This window comes from Oncorhynchus tshawytscha, unplaced genomic scaffold (assembly GCF_018296145.1).
Source record: "Oncorhynchus tshawytscha isolate Ot180627B unplaced genomic scaffold, Otsh_v2.0 Un_contig_447_pilon_pilon, whole genome shotgun sequence".
NCBI lineage: Eukaryota > Metazoa > Chordata > Actinopteri > Salmoniformes > Salmonidae > Oncorhynchus > Oncorhynchus tshawytscha.
The window spans coordinates 239319-261306 of NW_024609818.1; the positions used below are offsets into that span (position 1 = coordinate 239319).

Sequence of the window (21988 nt, forward strand, 5' to 3'; positions counted from 1 at the left end):
GACCTTTTCTTGTGGCAACAGGTCACACATCTTGCTGCTGTGGTATTTCACCCAGTAGATATGGGAGTTTATCAAAATTGGCTTTGTTTTCAAATTATTTGTGGGTCTGTGTAATCTGAGGGAAATATGTGTCTCTGATATGCTCATACATTTGACAGGAGGTTAGGAAGTGCAGCTCAGTTTCCACCTCATTTTGTGGGCAGTGAGCACATAGCCTGTCTTCTCTTGAGAGCCAGGTCTGCCTACGGCGATCTCTCTCTATAGCAAGGCTATGCTCACTGAGTCTGTACATGGTCAAAGCTTTCCTTAAGTTTGGGTCAGGTATTCAGCCACTGTGTACTCTCTGTTTAGGGACAAATAGCATTCAAGATCGCTCTGTTTTTTGGTTAATTCTTTCCAATGTGTCAAGTAATTATATTTTAGTTGTCATGATTTGGTTGGGTCCAATTCTCTTTCCTCCTCTCTCAATTCAATTCAATTCAATTCAAGGGCTTTATTGGCATGGGAAACATGTGTTAACATTGCCAAAGCAAGTGAGGTAGATAATATATAATCTCTCTCTCTCCCTCTCTCCTTCTCCAAACACAAACCATAAATCACACAATTAAATCCCAAAGCACTTAGACTCTTTGCATAGATTACAGTAACGAGTAAAGGGAGATAGCAAGGACGCGTTCAACAATATTATTTCAGGACAGTAGCGCCATCTGGCGCTGAGGTGAAACACCAGCTCATCCTCTTCGGCAGTGCTGGCGTAATCATTTGGCATGTCCCGGTGCTTGATGGGAATTGTAGTCATAGAATCTCCTGTATTTCCTGGAAAGGAGACAAGGAAAAGTCTTAAGAAGTTCTTGCTCGCCTCTAAAAAGTTGTTTACCTGACTTCATCCACGGTGTAAAGTGATAAAGGTTGAAACGAAAAACAGAGTAAGTACCGTGTTTTAACGAGGATTTTTGAAAACGGAGTGAAATCTCCGAAACGTGAAGGAAAAAATATGTTTGACTCACCTGGCAAACAAATGTTAGCTAGCTAGGTTAGCTAACTTGCTCGCTATTTTCCTAACAATGGGACATTTTATAGCTAACGTTTATACCGGGGTTTAGTGATCAAATCACCGTTTTTAGCTAGTTTCACAGTTGTTTGCTAGTTTTATTTATTGACTGGATGTTGGCAGTTACCCGTCAAAACAACCATTCCTTTGTTATGAAAAAGCAAAGCCAAATATCAACATGGAAATCTGGCCAAAATAATTGTATATTTTCACAGCTGTATCATATGATAGTTGCGCCACAATGTTCTGTCTGATAGAGCAGTGGTTGTTGGGAGAAATGGAGAGCGTCGCAGTGTTGACAATCCTTCAGATAATTTATTCAGGAACAACCGTCATAATAACCTCCTCTGCCCGGTTCTAGTCCCCTTATCTTCCTCCCCTTTTCTCGTCCCCCTTTGTTCTCTTCTCTCCCTTCCCGTCCCTTCCCTTCCCTTCCCTTCCCGTCCCTCTCCCTTCCCTTCCCGTCCCTCTCCTCTCCCTTCCCGTCCCTCTCCTCTCCCTTCCCGTCCCTCCCTCTCCCTTCCCGTCCCTCTCCCTTCCCTTCCCTTCCCGTCCCTCTCCCTTCCCTTCCCTTCCCGTCCCTATCCCTTCCCTTCCCTTCCCGTCCCTCTCCTCTTCTCCAGATGTCTCTGATGGAGCACGGTGGTGGCGCCCACAACAGGCCGGTGACGGCAGTGGCCTGGGCCTCCAACAGCAGCACCTGTCCCAAAGACTTCAACCTGGTAGGAAGGGAGTCAGAGAGGAGGGAGGGATACAGGCAGAAGAAGTAGGAAATAGATTGAGATAATTTAAGGTCAGACTACATAAAGGCTTGGCTCATAGAGGAGACAGTAAGAGGTCAGACTACATAAAGGCTCATAGAGGAGACAGTAAGAGGTCAGACTACATAAAGGCTCATAGAGGAGACAGTAAGAGGTCAGACTACATAAAGGCTCATAGAGGAGACAGTAAGAGGTCAGACTACATAAAGGCTCATAGAGGAGACAGTAAGAGGTCAGACTACATAAAGGCTTGGCTCATAGAGGAGACAGTAAGAGGTCAGACTACATAAAGGCTTGGCTCATAGAGGAGACAGTAAGAGGTCAGACTACATAAAGGCTCATCGAGGAGACAGTAAGAGGTCAGACTACATAAAGGCTCATAGAGGAGACAGTAAGAGGTCAGACTACATAAAGGCTCATAGAGGAGACAGTAAGAGGTCAGACTACATAAAGGCTCATAGAGGAGACAGTAAGAGGTCAGACTACATAAAGGCTCATAGAGGAGACAGTAAGAGGTCAGACTACATAAAGGCTCATAGAGGAGACAGTAAGAGGTCAGACTACATAAAGGCTCATAGAGGAGCCAGTAAGAGGTCAGACTACATAAAGGCTTGGCTCATAGAGGAGACAGTAAGAGGTCAGACTACATAAAGGCTCATAGAGGAGCCAGTAAGAGGTCAGACTACATAAAGGCTCATAGAGGAGACAGTAAGAGGTCAGACTACATAAAGGCTCATAGAGGAGACAGTAAGAGGTCAGACTACATAAAGGCTCATAGAGGAGCCAGTAAGAGGTCAGACTACATAAAGGCTCATAGAGGAGACAGTAAGAGGTCAGACTACATAAAGGCTCATAGAGGAGCCAGTAAGAGGTCAGACTACATAAAGGCTCATAGAGGAGACAGTAAGAGGTCAGACTACATAAAGGCTCATAGAGGAGCCAGTAAGAGGTCAGACTACATAAAGGCTCATAGAGGAGCCAGTAAGAGGTCAGACTACATAAAGGCTCATAGAGGAGCCAGTAAGAGGTCAGACTACATAAAGGCTCATCGAGGAGCCAGTAAGAGGTCAGACTACATAAAGGCTCATCAAGGAGACAGTAAGAGGTCAGACTACATAAAGGCTCATCGAGGAGCCAGTAAGAGGTCAGACTACATAAAGGCTCATAGAGGAGCCAGTAAGAGGTCAGACTACATAAAGGCTCATAGAGGAGACAGTAAGAGGTCAGACTACATAAAGGCTCATCGAGGAGACAGTAAGAGGTCAGACTACATAAAGGCTCATCGAGGAGACAGTAAGAGGTCAGACTACATAAAGGCATGGCTCATAGAGGAGAGGTCAATAATTCTCAATATTGTGTGAAGCGTCTTTCTCTCTCTCTCTCTGTCTCTCCCTCTGTCTCTCCCTCTCACCCTCTGTGTGTCTCTGTCTCTCACTCTCTTTCTCTCCCTCTCTCCCCCTCTCTCTTTCTCTATCTCCCTCTCCCCTCTCTCTGTCTCTCTCCCCTCTCTCTGTCTCTCTCCCCTCTCCCTGTCTCTCAGACACACACACACAGTAACTCTCCCTCTCTCTCTCCCTCTCTCTGTCTCTCCCCTCTCTCTGTCTCTCTCCCCTCTCTCTGTCTCTCTCCCCTCTCTCTGTCTCTCTCCCCTCTCTCTGTCTCTCTCCCCTCTCTCTCTCCCTCTCTCTCCCCTCTCTTTCTCTATCTCCCTCTCCCCTCTCTCTCTCCCTCTCCCCTCTCCCCTCTCTCTCCCCTCTCCCCGTCTCTCTCTCCCCCTCCCCCCCTCTCTCTTTCTCTATCTCCCTCTCCCCTCTCTCTCTCCCTCTCCCCGTCTCTCTCCCCTCTCCCCGTCTCTCTCCCCTCTCTCTGTCTCTCTCCCCTCTCTCTCTCCCTCTTCCCTCTCTCACTCTTTCTAGATTAGTATAACTGAGGATGGAGCTGCTGCAAACTTCACACGGAGCTTCGCCATGAAGGCTGGCTACTACCTCTGCTACAGCAAGGTGTGTTATACACACACACACACACACACAGACTCAGACAGACACACACACACACACACAGACACACACACACACACACGGACTCAGACAGACACACACACACACAGACTCAGACAGACACACACACACACAGACACACACACACACACGGACTCAGACAGACACACACACACACACGGACTCAGACAGACACACACACACACGGACTCAGACAGACACACACACACAGACTCAGACAGACACACACACGTGGACTCAGACAGCCACGTGCCTAAATGACATCTTCCCCCTCTCTAGGACATGTCAGGTGGTATGGTAGTATCAGATGTCCAGGTGATCTCAGACAAGGAGACTGTTCCTCATGGGTACTGTTACATACCTGAACACCTGGAGCCTAGTGAGTACCTACTGCCCGCCTCAACACCTGGAGAAACACAGAGACATGCTTTACAGATACTTATTAAATACCTGAACACAGACATGCTTTACAGATGCTTGGAAAATGTTCATAACTCATTTATTAACAAGCGACTACTGCAAGTTATTAAAAAGTTGTTTTTAGTAGGACAGTAGTTGTTTTTAGTAGGACAGTAGTTGTTTTTAGTAGGACAGTAGTTGTTTTTAGTAGGACAGTAGTTGTTTTTAGTAGGACAGTAGTTGTTTTTAGTAGGACAGTAGTTGTTTTTAGTAGGACAGTAGTTGTTTTTAGTAGGACAGTAGTTGTTTTTAGTAGGACAGTAGTTGTTTTTAGTAGGACAGTAGTTGTTTTTAGTAGGACAGTAGTTGTTTTTAGTAGGACAGTAGTTGTTTTTAGTAGGACAGTAGTTGTTTTTAGTAGGACTGTAGTTGTTTTTAGTAGGACAGTAGTTGTTTTTAGTAGGACAGTAGTTGTTTTTAGTAGGACAGTGGTTGTTTTTAGTAGGACAGTAGCTGTTTTTAGTAGGACAGTAGTTGTTTTTAGTAGGACAGTAGTTGTTTTTAGTAGGACAGTAGTTGTTTTTAGTAGGACAGTAGTTGTTTTTAGTAGGACAGTAGTTGTTTTTAGTAGGACAGTAGTTGTTTTTAGTAGGACAGTAGCTGTTTTTAGTAGGACAGTAGTTGTTTTTAGTAGGACAGTAGTTGTTTTTAGTAGGACAGTAGTTGTTTTTAGTAGGACAGTAGCTGTTTTTAGTAGGACATTAGTTGTTTTTAGTAGGACAGTAGTTGTTTTTAGTAGGACAGTGGTTGTTTTTAGTAGGACACAGTTTTTAGTTGTTTTTAGTAGGACAGTAGTTGTTTTTAGTAGGACAGTAGTTGTTTTTAGTAGGACAGTAGTTGTTTTTAGTAGGACAGTAGTTGTTTTTAGTAGGACAGTAGCTGTTTTTAGTAGGACAGTAGTTGTTTTTAGTAGGACAGTAGTTGTTTTTAGTAGGACAGTGGTTGTTTTTAGTAGGACAGTAGTTGTTTTTAGTAGGACAGTAGTTGTTTTTAGTAGGACAGTAGTTGTTTTTAGTAGGACTGTAGTTGTTTTTAGTAGGACAGTAGTTGTTTTTAGTAGGACAGTAGTTGTTTTTAGTAGGACAGTAGTTGTTTTTAGTAGGACTGTAGTTGTTTTTAGTAGGACAGTGGTTGTTTTTAGTAGGACAGTGGTTGTTTTTAGTAGGACAGTAGTTGTTTTTAGTAGGACTGTAGTTGTTTTTAGTAGGACAGTAGTTGTTTTTAGTAGGACAGTAGTTGTTTTTAGTAGGACAGTAGTTGTTTTTAGTAGGACAGTGGTTGTTTTTAGTAGGACAGTAGTTGTTTTTAGTAGGACAGTGGTTGTTTTTAGTAGGACAGTGGTTGTTTTTAGTAGGACAGTAGTTGTTTTTAGTAGGACAGTGGTTGTTTTTAGTAGGACAGTAGTTGTTTTTAGTAGGACAGTAGTTGTTTTTAGTAGGACAGTGGTTGTTTTTAGTAGGACAGTAGTTGTTCAGGTGGTGTTTGTCATGTTTCATACAATGTGATGAATGTCTGATTATGTTCTGGATGGCTTAGACCAGACATCTATAGGGACGTTCAACTATATGCCCTCTGAATCTCCATTTTGAACTGGATTTTTAAAAAGTATTCAAAATGTGTGTGTGTGTGTGTCCAGGGGCCTCCGTGTCTAAGAAGAAGCGTGTGTGTGTCCGCATGGTGCCAGTGGGCGGTGTGGAGACTGCTGTACTGGACATCAAACTGACTGCTAAGACTAGGAGGATGCTGCAGCACTACACCTGCTTAGGGTCACACACACACACACACACACACACACACACACACACACAGACACACACACAGACACACACACACACACAGACACATACACACACAGACACACACACACACAGACACACACACACACACACACAGATAGTGACACGGATAGACACACACAGACATCCCACTAATGTAGCTTGGTCCTGGACAAAATAACAACATTTGAGTGAAGATCCTCCATTGAGCTACTCTCAGTGTGTGTCTGGGAGACCAGGGGTCGGTGTGTCTGGGAGACCAGGGGTCGGTGTGTCTGGGAGATCAGGGGTCGGTGTGTCTGGGAGATCAGGGGTCGGTGTGTCTGGGAGATCAGGGGTTTGTGTGTCTGGGAGATCAGGGGTCGGTGTTTCTGTCCTAACTGGTGCGTTGTCCTGTCTGTCTCAGGGACATGCATGGCTATGTGATGTGGTGTAAGAAGGGGCCCTTCTCCAGCCCTCTACCCCAGGCAAAGCCTCGCAGCCTCAGCCTTGACCTCCGTCAGCTCTCGCTGGACCAGAATCCCCCTCCGCTACCCCTCAGACCCAGGTAACTACCTCCTCAGACCCAGGTAACGACCCCCTCAGACCCAGGTAACGACCCCCTCAGACCCAGGTAACTACCCCCTCTGATGCAGGTAACTACACCCTCAGACCCCAATAACTACCCCCTCAGACCCAGGTAACTACCCCCTCAGACCCAGGTAACTACCCCTCTGATGCAGGTTAACTACCCCCTCTGATGCAGGTAACTACCCCCTCTGATGCAGGTAACTACCCCCTCAGACCCAGGTAACGACCCCCTCAGACCCAGGTAACTACCCCTCTGATGCAGGTAACTACACCCTCAGACCCCAATAACTACCCCCTCAGACCCAGGTAACTACCCCTCAGACCCAGGTAACTACCCCCTCAGACCCAGGTAACTACCCCTCTGATGCAGGTTAACTACCCCCTCTGATGCAGGTAACTACCCCTCTGATGCAGGTAACTACCCCCTCAGACCCAGGTAACTACCCCCTCTGATGCAGGTTAACTACCCCCTCTGATGCAGGTAACGACCCCCTCAGACCCAGGTAACTACCCCTCTGATGCAGGTTAACTACCCCCTCTGATGCAGGTAACGACCCCTCAGACCCCAATAACTACCCCCTCAGACCCAGGTAACTACCCCTCTGATGCAGGTAACTACCCCTCAGACCCCAATAACTACCCCCTCAGACCCCAATAACTACCCCCTCAGACCCAGGTAACTACCCCTCAGACCCAGGTAACTACCCCCTCTGATGCAGGTAACGACCCCCTCAGACCCAGGTAACTACTACCCAGGTGAGACTGTTACCTTAGACCTCCCACCCAGGTGAGACTGTTACCTTAGACCTCCCACCCAGGTGAGACTGTTACCTTAGACCCCCCACCCAGGTGAGGCTGTTACCTTAGACCTCCCACCCAGGTGAGGCTGTTACCTTAGACCTCCCACCCAGGTGAGACTGTTACCTTAGACCTCCCACCCAGGTGAGACTGTTACCTTAGACCTCCCACCCAGGTGAGACTGTTACCTTAGACCCCCACCCAGGTGAGACTAGGTTAGGTGAGACAGTTACCTTATACCTCCCACCCAGGTGAGACTAGGTTAGGTGAGACTGTTACCTTAGACCCCCCACCCAGGTGAGACTAGGTTAGGTGAGACTGTTACCTTAGACCCCCCACCCAGGTGAGACTGTTACCTTAGACCTCCCACCCAGGTGAGACTGTTACCTTAGACCCCCCACCCAGGTGAGACTAGGTTAGGTGAGACAGTTACCTTATACCTCCCACCCAGGTGAGACTAGGTTAGGTGAGACTGTTACCTTAGACCCCCACCCAGGTGAGACTAGGTTAGGTGAGACTGTTACCTTAGACCCCCACCCAGGTGAGACTGTTACCTTAGACCCCCCACCCAGGTGAGACTAGGTTAGGTGAGACTGTTACCTTAGACCCCCACCCAGGTGAGACTAGGTTAGGTGAGACTGTTACCTTACACCTCCCACCCAGGTGAGACTAGGTTAGGTGAGACTGTTACCTTAGACCCCCACCCAGGTGAGACTAGGTTAGGTGAGACTGCTACCTTAGACCTCCCACCCAGGTGAGACTGTTACCTTAGACCTCCCACCCAGGTGAGACTAGGTTAGGTGAGACTGTTATCTTACACCTCCCACCCAGGTGAGACTAGGTTAGGTGAGACTGCTACCTTAGACCTCCCACCCAGGTGAGACTGTTACCTTAGACCTCCCACCCAGGTGAGACTAGGTTAGGTGAGACTGTTATCTTACACCTCCCACCCAGGTGAGACTAGGTTAGGTGAGACTGTTATCTTATACCTCCCACCCAGGTGAGACTAGGTTAGGTGAGACTGTTACCTCTCAGACCCAGGTACTATACACCTGCTGTCCAGGTAGCTCTCAGGTGAGAGACTCAGATCTTGGTGTGTGGCTACTGGCCTGGTTAACTTCTATTAACCAGGTGGGACCTACACAGGACATCTCTCTGACTATAACCCCTAATGGTAACCCTCTCTCTGTGGCCAGGTGAGAGTGATGGTAACCCTCTCTCTGTGGCCAGGTGAGAGTGATGGTAACCCTCTCTCTCTGTGGCCAGGTGAGAGTGATGGTAACCCTCTCTCTCTGTGGCCAGGTGAGAGTGATGGTAAACCCTCTCTCTCTGTGGCCAGGTGAGAGTGATGGTAAACCCTCTCTCTCTGTGGCCAGGTGAGAGTGATGGTAACCCTCTCTCTCTGTGGCCAGCTGAGAGTGATGGTAACCCTCTCTCTCTGTGGCCAGCTGAGAGTGATGGTAACCCTCTCTCTCTGTGGCCAGGTGAGAGTGATGGTAACCCTCTCTCTGTGGCCAGGTGAGAGTGATGGTAACCCTCGCTCTGTGGCCAGGTGAGAGTGATGGTAACCCTCGCTCTGTGGCCAGGTGAGAGTGATGGTAATGGTAACCCTCTCTCTGTGGCCAGGTGAGAGTGATGGTAACCCTCTCTCTGTGGCCAGGTGAGAGTGATGGTAACCCTCTCTCTGTGGCCAGGTGAGAGTGATGGTAACCCTCTCTCTGTGGCCAGGTGAGAGTGATGGTAACCCTCTCTCTGTGGCCAGGTGAGAGTGATGGTAACCCTCTCTCTGTGGCCAGGTGAGAGTGATGGTAACCCTCTCTCTGTGGCCAGGTGAGAGTGATGGTAACCCTCTCTCTGTGGCCAGGTGAGAGTGATGGTAACCCTCTCTCTGTGGCCAGGTGAGAGTGATGGTAACCCTCTCTGTCTCTGTGGCCAGGCCAGGTGAGTGATGGTAACCCTCTCTCTGTGGCCAGGTGAGAGTGATGGTAACCCTCTCTCTGTGGCCAGGTGAGAGTGATGGTAACCCTCTCTCTGTGGCCAGGTGAGAGTGATGGTAACCCTCTCTCTGTGGCCAGGTGAGAGTGATGGTAACCCTCTCTCTGTGGCCAGGTGAGAGTGATGGTAACCCTCTCTCTGTGGCCAGGTGAGAGTGATGGTAACCCTCTCTCTGTGGCCAGGTGAGAGTGATGGTAACCCTCTCTCTGTGGCCAGGTGAGAGTGATGGTAACCCTCTCTCTGTGGCCAGGTGAGAGTGATGGTAACCTCTGTGGCCAGGTGAGAGTGATGGTCTCTCTGTGGCCAGGTGAGACCCCTCTCTGTGATGGTAACCCCTCTCTGTGGCCAGGTGAGAGTGATGGTCTCTCTGTGGCCAGGTGAGAGTGATGGTAACCCTCTCTCTGTGGCCAGGTGAGAGTGATGGTAACCCTCTCTCTGTGGCCAGGTGAGAGTGATGGTAACCCTCTCTCTGTGGCCAGGTGAGAGTGATGGTAACCCTCTCTCTGTGGCCAGGTGAGAGTGATGGTAACCCTCTCTCTGTGGCCAGGTGAGAGTGATGGTAACCCTCTCTCTGTGGCCAGGTGAGAGTGATGGTAACCCTCTCTCTGTGGCCAGGTGAGAGTGATGGTAACCCTCTCTCTGTGGCCAGGTGAGAGTGATGGTAACTCTCTCTCTGTGGCCAGGTGAGAGTGATGGTAACCCTCTCTCTGTGGCCAGGTGAGAGTGATGGTAACCCTCTCTCTGTGGCCAGGTGAGAGTGATGGTAACCCTCTCTCTGTGGCCAGGTGAGAGTGATGGTAACCCTCTCTCTGTGGCCAGGTGAGAGTGATGGTAACCCTCTCTCTGTGGCCAGGTGAGAGTGATGGTAACCCTCTCTCTGTGGCCAGGTGAGAGTGATGGTAACCCTCTCTCTGTGGCCAGGTGATGGTAACCCCTCTCTCTGTGGCCAGGTGGTGATGGTAACCCTCTCTCTGTGGCCAGGTGAGAGTGATGGTAACCCCCTCTGTGGCCAGGTGAGAGTGATGGTCTCTGTGGCCAGGTGAGAGTGATGGTAACCCTCTCTGTGGCCTCTGTGGCCAGGTGAGAGTGATGGTAACCCTCTCTCTCTGTGGCCAGGTGAGAGTGATGGTAACCCTCTCTCTGTGGCCAGGTGAGAGTGATGGTAACCCTCTCTCTGTGGCCAGGTGAGAGTGATGGTAACCCCTCTCTCTGTGGCCAGGTGAGAGTGATGGTAACCCTCTCTCTCTGTGGCCAGGTGAGAGTGATGGTAACCCTCTCTCTGTGGCCAGGTGAGAGTGATGGTAACCCTCTCTCTGTGGCCAGGTGAGAGTGATGGTAACCCCTCTCTCTGTGGCCAGGTGAGAGTGATGGTAACCCCTCTCTGTCTCTGTGGCCAGGTGAGAGTGATGGTAACCCTCTCTCTCTGTGGCCAGGTGAGAGTGATGGTAACCCCTCTCTCTGTGGCCAGGTGAGAGTGATGGTAACCCCCTCTGGCCTCTCTGTGGCCAGGTGAGAGTGATGGTAACCCTCTCTCTGTGGCCAGGTGAGAGTGATGGTAACCCTCTCTCTCTGTGGCCAGGTGAGAGTGATGGTAACCCTCTCTCTGTGGCCAGGTGAGAGTGATGGTAACCCTCTCTCTCTGTGGCCAGGTGGCCAGGTGAGTGATGGTAACCCCTCTCTCTGTGGCCAGGTGAGAGTGATGGTAACCCTCTCTCTCTGTGGCCAGGTGAGAGTGATGGTAACCCTCTCTCTCTGTGGCCAGGTGAGAGTGATGGTAACCCTCTCTCTCTGTGGCCAGGTGAGAGTGATGGTAACCCCTCTCTCTGTGGCCAGGTGAGTGATGGTAACCCTCTCTCTGTGGCCAGGTGAGAGTGATGGTCTCTGTGGCCAGGTGAGAGTGATGGTAACCCTCTCTCTCTGTGGCCAGGTGAGAGTGATGGTAACCCTCTCTCTGTGGCCAGGTGAGAGTGATGGTAACCCCTCTCTCTGTGGCCAGGTGAGAGTGATGGTAACCCTCTCTCTGTGGCCAGGTGAGAGTGATGGTAACCCCTCTCTCTGTGGCCAGGTGAGAGTGATGGTAACCCTCTCTCTGTGGCCAGGTGAGAGTGATGGTAACCCTCTCTCTCTGTGGCCAGGTGAGAGTGATGGTAACCCTCTCTCTCTGTGGCCAGGTGAGAGTGATGGTAACCCTCTCTCTCTGTGGCCAGGTGAGAGTGATGGTAACCCTCTCTCTGTGGCCAGGTGATGGTAACCCTCTCTCTGTGATGGTAACCCTCTCTCTCTGTGGCCAGGTGAGAGTGATGGTAACCCCTCTCTCTGTGGCCAGGTGAGAGTGATGGTAACCCTCTCTCTGTGGCCAGGTGAGAGTGATGGTAACCCTCTCTCTGTGGCCAGGTGAGAGTGATGGTAACCCTCTCTCTCTGTGGCCAGGTGAGAGTGATGGTAACCCTCTCTCTGTGGCCAGGTGAGAGTGATGGTAACCCTCTCTCTGTGGCCAGGTGAGAGTGATGGTAACCCTCTCTCTGTGGCCAGGTGAGAGTGACCCTCTCTCTCTGTGGCCAGGTGAGAGTGATGGTAACCCCTCTCTGTGGCCAGGTGAGAGTGATGGTAACCCTCTCTCTGTGGCCAGGTGAGAGTGATGGTAACCTCTCTCTCTGTGGCCAGGTGAGAGTGATGGTAACCCTCTCTCTGTGGCCAGGTGAGAGTGATGGTAACCCTCTCTCTCTGTGGCCAGGTGAGAGTGATGGTAACCCTCTCTCTGTGGCCAGGTGAGAGTGATGGTAACCCTCTCTCTGTGGCCAGGTGAGAGTGATGGTAACCCTCTCTCTGTGGCCAGGTGAGAGTGATGGTAACCCTCTCTCTGTGGCCAGGTGAGAGTGATGGTAACCCTCTCTCTGTGGCCAGGTGAGAGTGATGGTAACCCTCTCTCTGTGGCCAGGTGAGAGTGATCTCTCTGTGGCCAGGTGAGAGTGATGGTAACCCTCTCTCTGTGGCCAGGTGAGAGTGATGGTAACCCTCTCTCTGTGGCCAGGTGAGAGTGATGGTAACCCTCTCTCTGTGGCCAGGTGAGAGTGATGGTAACCCTCTCTCTGTGGCCAGGTGAGAGTGATGGTAACCCTCTCTCTGTGGCCAGGTGAGAGTGATGGTAACCCTCTCTCTGTGGCCAGGTGAGTGATGGTCTCTCTGTGGCCAGGTGAGAGTGATGGTAACCCTCTCTCTGTGGCCAGGTGAGAGTGATGGTAACCCTCTCTCTCTGTGGCCAGGTGAGAGTGATGGTAACCCTCTCTCTGTGGCCAGGTGAGAGTGATGGTAACCCCTCTCTCTGTGGCCAGGTGAGAGTGATGGTAACCCCTCTCTCTGTGGCCAGGTGAGAGTGATGGTAACCCTCTCTCTCTGTGGCCAGGTGAGAGTGATGGTAACCCTCTCTCTCTGTGGCCAGGTGAGAGTGATGGTAACCCTCTCTCTCTGTGGCCAGGTGAGAGTGATGGTAACCCCTCTCTCTGTGGCCAGGTGAGAGTGATGGTAACCCTCTCTCTCTGTGGCCAGGTGAGAGTGATGGTAACCCTCTCTCTCTGTGGCCAGGTGAGAGTGATGGTAACCCTCTCTCTCTGTGGCCAGGTGAGAGTGATGGTAACCCTCTCTCTCTGTGGCCAGGTGAGAGTGATGGTAACCCTCTCTCTCTGGCCAGGTGAGAGTGATGGTAACCCTCTCTCTCTGTGGCCAGGTGAGAGTGATGGTAACCCTCTCTCTCTGTGGCCAGGTGAGAGTGATGGTGGCCATGGTGGTAACCCTCTCTCTCTGTGGCCAGGTGAGAGTGATGGTAACCCTCTCTCTCTGTGGCCAGGTGAGAGTGATGGTAACCCTCTCTCTCTGTGGCCAGGTGAGAGTGATGGTAACCCCCCAGGTGAGAGTGATGGTCTCTCTCTGTGGCCAGGTGAGAGTGATGGTAACCCTCTCTCTCTGTGGCCAGGTGCCAGGTGAGTGATGGTAACCCTCTCTCTGTGGCCAGGTGAGAGTGATGGTAACCCTCTCTCTGTGGCCAGGTGAGAGTGATGGTAACCCCTCTCTCTGTGGCCAGGTGAGAGTGATGGTAACCCTCTCTCTGTGGCCAGGTGAGAGTGATGGTAACCCTCTCTCTGTGGCCAGGTGAGAGTGATGGTAACCCTCTCTCTGTGGCCAGGTGAGAGTGATGGTAACCCTCTCTCTGTGGCCAGGTGGGAGTGATGGTAACCCTCTCTCTCTGTGGCCAGGTGAGAGTGATGGTAACCCTCTCTCTGTGGCCAGGTGAGAGTGATGGTAACCCTCTCTCTCTGTGGCCAGGTGAGACTGATGGTAACCCTCTCTCTCTGTGGCCAGGTGAGAGTGATGGTAACCCTCTCTCTGTGGCCAGGTGAGAGTGATGGTAACCCTCTCTCTCTGTGGCCAGGTGAGAGTGATGGTAACCCTCTCTCTCTTTGGCCAGGTGAGAGTGATGGTAACCCTCTCTCTCTTTGGCCAGGTGAGAGTGATGGTAACCCTCTCTCTCTGTGGCCAGGTGAGAGTGATGGTAACCCTCTCTCTCTGTGGCCAGGTGAGAGTGATGGTAACCCTCTCTCTCTGTGGCCAGGTGAGAGTGATGGTAACCCTCTCTCTCTGTGGCCAGGGAGGTGAGTGATGGTAACCCTCTCTCTGTGGCCAGGTGAGAGTGATGGTAACCCTCTCTCTGTGGCCAGGTGAGAGTGATGGTAACCCTCTCTCTGTGGCCAGGTGAGAGTGATGGTAACCCTCTCTCTGGCAGCATTCGCGTGAAACTGAAAGCCCGAACCACTGCTTTTAATCCGGGCAAGGTGACCGGAAACATGACCGAATACAAACAGTGTAACTATTCCCTCCGCAAGGCAATCAAACAAGCTAAGCGTCAGTATAGAGACAAAGTAGAATCTCAATTCAACGGCTCAGACACAAGAGGTATGTGGCAGGGTCTACAGTCAATCACGGATTACAAAAAGAAAACCAGCCCAGTCACGGACCAGGATGTCTTGCTCCCAGGCAGACTAAATAACTTTTTTGCCCGCTTTGAGGACAATACAGTGCCACTGACACGGCCCGCAACTAAAACATGCGGACTCTCCTTCACTGCAGCCGACGTGAGGAAAACATTTAAACGTGTTAACCCTCGCAAGGCTGCAGGCCCAGGCGGCATCCCCAGCCGCGCCCTCATAGCATGCGCAGACCAGCTGGCTGGTGTGTTTACGGACATATTCAATCAATCCCTATCCCAGTCTGTTGTTCCCACATGCTTCAAGAGGGCCACCATTGTTCCTGTTCCCAAGAAAGCTAAGGTAACTGAGCTAAACGACTACCGCCCCGTAGCACTCACTTCAGTCATCATGAAGTGCTTTGAGAGACTAGTCAAGGACCATATCACCTCCACCCTACCTGACACCCTAGACCCACTCCAATTTGCTTACCGCCCAAATAGGTCCACAGACGATGCAATCTCAACCACACTGCACACTGCCCTAACCCATCTGGACAAGAGGAATACCTATGTGAGAATGCTGTTCATCGACTACAGCTCGGCATTCAACACCATAGTGCCCTCCAAGCTCGTCATCAAGCTCGAGACCCTGGGTCTCGACCCCGCCCTGTGCAACTGGGTACTGGACTTCCTGACGGGCCGCCCCCAGGTGGTGAGGGTAGGCAACAACATTTCCACCCCGCTGATCCTCAACACTGGGGCCCCACAAGGGTGCGTTCTGAGCCCTCTCCTGTACTCCCTGTTCACCCACGACTGCATGGCCACGCACGCCTCCAACTCAATCATCAAGTTTGCGGACGACACAACAGTTGTAGGCTTGATTACCAACAACGACGAGACGGCCTACAGGGAGGAGGTGAGGGCCCTCGGAGTGTGGTGTCAGGAAAATAACCTCACACTCAACGTCAACAAAACTAAGGAGATGATTGTGGTCTTCAGGAAACAGCAGAGGGAACACCCCTCTATCCACATTGATGGAACAGTAGTGGAGAGGGTAGTAAGTTTTAAGTTCCTCGGCGTACACATCACAGACAAACTGAATTGGTCCACCCACACAGACAGCATCGTGAAGAAGGCGCAGCAGCGCCTCTTCAACCTCAGGAGGCTGAAGAAATTTGGCTTGTCACCAAAAGCACTCACAAACTTCTACAGATGCACAATCGAGAGCATCCTGGCGGGCTGTATCACCGCCTGGTACGGCAACTGCTCTGCCCACAACCGTAAGGCTCTCCAGAGGGTAGTGCGGTCTGCACAACGCATCACCGGGGGCAAACTACCTGCCCTCCAGGACACCTTTACCACCCGATGTCACAGGAAGGCCATAAAAATCATCAAGGACAACAACCACCCAAGCCACTGCCTGTTCACCCCGCTATCATCCAGAAGGCGAGGTCAGTACAGGTGCATCAAAGCTGGGACCGAGAGACTGAAAAACAGCTTCGATCTCAAGGCCATCAGACTGTTAAACAGCCACCACTAACATTGAGTGGCTGCTGCCAACACACTGACTCAACTCCAGCCACTTTAATAATGGGAATTGATGGGAAATGATGTAAAATATATCACTAGCCACTTTAAACAATGCTACCTAATATAATGTTTACATACCCTACATTATTCATCTCATATGTATACGTATATACTGTACTCTATCATCTACTGCATCTTTATGTAATACATGTATCACTAGCCACTTTAACTATGCCACTTTGTTTACATACTCATCTCATATGTATATACTGTACTCAATACCATCTACTGTATCTTGCCTATGCCGCTCTGTACCATCACTCATTCATATCTTTATGTACATATTCTTTATCCCCTTACACTTGTGTCTATAAGGTAGTAGTTTTGGAATTGTTAGCTAGATTACTTGTTGGTTATTACTGCATTGTCGGAACTAGAAGCACAAGCATTTCGCTGCACTCGCATTAACATCTGCTAACCATGTGTATGTGACAAATAAAATTTGATTTGATTTGATTCTCTGTGGCCAGGTGAGAGTGATGGTAACCCTCTCTCTCTGTGGCCAGGTGAGAGTGATGGTAACCCTCGCTCTCTGTGGCCAGGTGAGAGTGATGGTAACCCTCTCTCTCTGTGGCCAGGTGAGAGTGATGGTAACCCTCGCTCTCTGTGGCCAGGTGAGAGTGATGGTAACCCTCTCTCTGTGGCCAGGTGAGAGTGATGGTAACCCTCTCTCTGTGGCCAGGTGGATCTCAGAGCCAGGTGAGAGTGATGGTAAACCTCTACTCAGAGTTCCACAGACTGACTTGGGTCTCCCTGTCTCCATAGCAATGCTCCACCCATGCCCCCTGGCAGGAAGCTCAGCCATCGCCGCAGCAACCTCCAATTGAACGACGCTGTGGACAAAGTGGTTGACAGCAGCAACATCTACGGCATCTCAGGTTGACCAAAATTCAGAAAACACTTATTGAAAAGAGACAGCTGCTGTACATGTTATAAAGACTGATGTACTGACTCTCTCTACCTATCCTCCCTCTTTCTAGCCTACCTTCCTCTCTCTACCTCTACTCTCTCTACCTACCTTCCTCTCTCTCTACCTACCTTCCTCTCTCTCTACCTACCTTCCTCTCTCTACCTGTACTCTCTCTATCCTACCTTCCTCTCTCTATGCTATCCTCCCTCTCTCTACCTCTCTCTACCTACCTTCCTCTCTACCTATCCTCCATCTCTCTACCTATCCTCCATCTCTCTACCTATCCTCCATCCCTCTACCTATCCTCCCTCTACCTACCTTCCTCTCTCTACCTTCCTCCCTCTCTCTATCCTATCTTCCCTCTCTCTACCTCTATCTACCTTCCTCTCTCTACCTCTACTCTCTCTACCTACCTTCCTCCCTCTCTCTACCTCTACTCTCTCTATCCTACCTTCCTCTCTCTATCCTACCTTCCTCTCTCTACCTACCTTCCTCTCTCTACCTCTACTCTCTCTACCTTCCTCCCTCTCTACCTACCTCCCTCTCTCTACCTACCTACCTCCCTCTCTCTACCTCTACTCTCTCTATCCTACCTTCCTCTCTCTATCCTACCTTCCTCTCTCTATCTACCTTCCTCTCTCTATCTACCTTCCTCTCTCTACCTCTACTCTCTCTACCTACCTTCCTCCCTCTCTCTACCTCTACTCTCTCTATCCTACCTTCCTCTCTCTATCCTACCTTCCTCTCTCTACCTACCTTTCTCTCTACCTCTACTCTCTCTACCTTCCTCCCTCTCTACCTACCTCCCTCTCTCTACCTACCTACCTCTCTCTATCCTACCTTCCTCTCTCTACCTACCTCCCTCTCTCTACCTACCTACTCTCTCTACCTACCTTCCTCTCCTCCCTCTCTCTACCTACCTCCCTACCTCTCTACCTACCTCCCTCTCTCTACCTCTCTCTCTCTATCCTACCTTCCTCTCTCTATCCTACCTTCCTCTCTCTATCCTACCTTACCTCTCTCTACCTACCTTCCTCTCTCTTCCTACCCCTCTCTCTACCTACCTCTCTCTCTACCTACCTACCTACCTCTATCCTACCTCCTCCTTCCTCTCTCTATCCTACCTCCCTCTCTCTACCTACCTCCCTCTCTCTACCTACCTCCCTCTCTCTACCTACCTCCCTCTCTCTACCTACCTCCCTCTCTCTACCTACCTTCCTCTCCTCCCTCTCTCTATGTAATGTTTCATGTGTGGACCCCAGGAAGTGTATAATGTAATGTTCCATGTTGTGTGGACCCCAGGAAGTGTAATGTTTCATGTGTGGTCCCCAGGAAGTGTAATGTTTCATGTGTGGTCCCCAGGAAGTGTAATGTTTCATGTTGTGTGGACCCCAGGAAGTGTAATGTTTCATGTGTGGTCCCCAGGAAGTGTAATGTTTCATGTGTGGTCCCCAGGAAGTGTAATGTTTCATGTTGTGTGGACCCCAGGAAGTGTAATGTTCCATGTTGTGTGGACCCCAGGAAGTGTAATGTTCCATGTTGTGTGGACCCCAGGAAGTGTAATGTTTCATGTGTGGTCCCCAGGAAGTGTAATGTTTCATGTGTGGTCCCCAGGAAGTGTAATGTTTCATGTTGTGTGGACCCCAGGAAGTGTAATGTTCCATGTTGTGTGGACCCCAGGAAGTGTATTATGTATTGTTCCATGTTGTGTGGTCCCCAGGAAGTGTATAATGTAATGTTCCATGTTGTGTGGACCCCAGGAAGTGTATAATGTAATGTTCCATGTTGTGTGGTCCCCAGGAAGTGTATTATGTATTGTTCCATGTTGTGTGGACCCCAGGAAGTGTATAATGTAATGTTCCATGTTGTGTGGACCCCAGGAAGTGTATAATGTAATGTTCCATGTTGTGTGGACCCCAGGAAGTGTATAATGTAATGTTCCATGTTGTGTGGACCCCAGGAAGTGTATTGTTCCATGTTGTGTGGTCCCCAGGAAGTGTATTATGTATTGTTCCATGTTGTGTGGACCCCAGGAAGTGTATAATGTAATGTTTCATGTTGTGTGGACTCCAGGAAGTGTAGCTGCTGATTTTACAACAGCTAATGGGGATCCTACCAAAATACCAAATACCTCTTCACCCTCCCTCTCCTCCCACCATCCCTCTCTCTCACTCTTTCTACCCTCCCTCTCTTTCCCCTCCATCTCTCTTCTCTCCCTCCCTCTCCAGCCATAGATGGTGTTCCCTTCACTCTACACCCCAAGTTCAAGACCCAAACGAACGGCATGGTAAGTTGAAATACCAACCGCCATCGTTTTACTGGTAAAGTGACATGGACTACTTTTACTTCCAGTGGTGAAATACCACGAGACCTGTAGACCCCAACAAACACTCTGAAATACCACGAGACCTGTAGACCCCAACAAACACTCTGAAATACCATGAGTCTAAACTGTCTCTCTTTCCTCCTAGACCCCAACAAACACTCTGAAATACCATGAGTCTAAACTGTCTCTTTCCTCCTAGACCAACAAACACTCTGAAATACCATGAGTCTAAACTGTCTCTCTTTCCTCCATGAGTCTAAACTGTCTCTCTTTCCTCCATTAGTCTAAACTGTCTCTCTCTCCTCCTAGACTCCAACAAACACTCTGAACAACATTCGCATCAAGTCTGTCCAGGACATTGAAAATGAGGTGTGTGTGTTTATTTATTTATTTTACTAGGCAAGTCAGTTAAGAACAAATTCTTATTTTCAATGACGGCCTAGGAACAGTGGGTTAACTGGCCTAGGAACAGTGGGTTAACTGGCCTAGGAACAGTGGGTTAACTGCCTTGTTCAGAGGCAGAATGACAGATGTGTACCTTGTCGGCTCGGGGATTCAATCTTGCAACCTTTCGGTTACTAGTCCAACGCTCTAACCACTTGGCTACCTTGCCACCCCAGTGGGCATGGTATTTTTGTGTTACTGTGGGGTCTGTTGTAGTGTTTTGACCATGTTGTGGTATTGTTGGTGTTACTGTGGGGTCCGTCGTAGTGTGTTGACCATGTTGTGGGTTTGATTGTGGTACTGTGGGGTCCGTCGTAGTGTGTTGACCATGTTGTGGTACTGTGGGGTCCGTCGTAGTGTGTTGACCATGTTGTGGTACTGTGGGGTCTGTTGTAGTGTGTTGACCATGTTGTGGTATTGATTGTGGTACTGTGGGGTCTGTTGTAGTGTGTTGACCATGTTGTGGTACTGTGGGGTCTGTTGTAGTGTGTTGACCATGTTGTGGTATTGATTGTGGTACTGTGGGGTCTGTTGTAGTGTGTTGACCATGTTGTGGTACTGTGGGGTCCGTTGTAGTGTGTTGACCATGTTGTGGTATTGATTGTGGTACTGTGGGGTCCGTTGTAGTGTGTTGACCATGTTGTGGTACTGTGGGGTCCGTTGTAGTGTGTTGACCATGTTGTGGTATTGATTGTGGTACTGTGGGGTCTGTTGTAGTGTGTTAACCATGTTGTGGTATTGATTGTGGTACTGTGGGGTCCGTTGTAGTGTGTTGACCATGTTGTGGTATTGATTGTGTTACTGTGGGGTCTGTTGTAGTGTGTTGACCATGTTGTGGTACTGTGGGGTCCGTTGTAGTGTGTTGACCATGTTGTGGTATTATGGTACTGTGGGGTCCGTTGTAGTGTGTTGACCATGTTGTGGTATTGATTGTGTTACTGTGGGGTCTGTTGTAGTGTGTTGACCATGTTGTGGTACTGTGGGGTCTGTTGTAGTGTGTTGACCATGTTGTGGTACTGTGGGGTCCGTTGTGGTATTGATTGTGTTACTGTGGGGTCCGTTGTAGTGTGTTGACCATGTTGTGGTACTGTGGGGTCTGTTGTAGTGTGTTAACCATGTTGTGGTACTGTGGGGTCCGTTGTAGTGTGTTGACCATGTTGTGGTACTGTGGGGTCTGTCATAGTGTGTTGACAACGTTGTGGTACTGTGGGGTCCGTCGTAGTGTGTTGACCATGTTGTGGTACTGTGGGGTCCGTCGTAGTGTGTTGACCATGTTGTGGTACTGTGGGGTCTGTTGTAGTGTGTTAACCATGTTGTGGTACTGTGGGGTCTGTTGTAGTGTGTTGACCATGTTGTGGTACTGTGGGGTCCGTTGTAGTGTGTTGACCATGTTGTGGTACTGTGGGGTCCGTTGTAGTGTGTTGACCATGTTGTGGGTTTGATTGTGGTACTGTAGGGTCCGTTGTAGTGTGTTGACCATGTTGTGGTACTGTGGGGTCCGTCGTAGTGTGTTGACCATGTTGTGGTATTGATTGTGGTACTGTGGGGTCCGTCGTAGTAGTGTGTTGACCATGTTGTGGTACTGATTGTGTTACTGTGGGGTCCATGTTGTGTGTTGACCATGTTGTGGTATTGATTGTGGTACTGTGGGGTCCGTTGTAGTGTGTTGACCATGTTGTGGTATTGATTGTGGTACTATGGGGTCCGTCATAGTGTTGACCATGTTGTGGGGTTGATTTTGTTACTGTGGGTTCTGTTGTAGTGTGTTAACCATGTTGTGTGTTTACAGTACAACTACACTTTCACCGTGGAGGAAAACGCAGCCAAGAGAACCACACCTCTCACCACAGGAAGCACCTCTTAAGCTCAATGACCTTTCATCTCCGACCTCAACAACGTCGGCCTGCTCGACCCACAACACTACGGAGGTCAATGTGATATGTGCCTGGGTCATGAAATGATAATCAATGTCCAAGTGCCTAGAAGATGACTGACTAGAACAGAAGAGTCATTCTACATTCCAGAGTTCCTTTGTTGTACCCACATTCTACATTCCAGAGTTCCTTTGTTGTACCCACATTCTACATTCCAGAGTTCCTTTGTTGTACCCACATTCTACACTCCAGAGTTCCATTGTTGTACCCACATTCTTATTCCGTGTTCTAAACTCTTGCACATTTCATTCTCACTCCCTGTATATGGGGCCAGTTATATATGTTAGGGATGACTCTTCCCCCGTATATGGGGCCAGTTATATATGTTAGGGATGACTCTTCCCCCGTATATGGGGCCAGTTATATATGTTAGGGCCAGTTATATATGTTAGGATGA

At 49.6% G+C, this 21988-nt stretch overlaps 1 protein-coding gene across 1 annotated transcript; it reads left to right on the forward strand.

Annotated features, from left to right (window-relative positions):
- The first annotated feature begins 779 nt into the window (after positions 1 to 779).
- Positions 780 to 21981, forward strand: mvb12a (multivesicular body subunit 12A). The gene is made up of 10 exons (XM_042318905.1): positions 780 to 926; positions 1675 to 1773; positions 3729 to 3812; positions 4110 to 4209; positions 5926 to 6055; positions 6471 to 6611; positions 16743 to 16855; positions 19116 to 19174; positions 19523 to 19582; positions 21447 to 21981. Exons 2-10 carry the CDS (start codon positions 1675 to 1677, stop codon positions 21519 to 21521), a joined length of 861 nt encoding a protein of 286 aa, XP_042174839.1. The 5' UTR covers positions 780 to 926; the 3' UTR covers positions 21522 to 21981.
- The last annotated feature ends 7 nt before the right edge of the window (positions 21982 to 21988 follow it).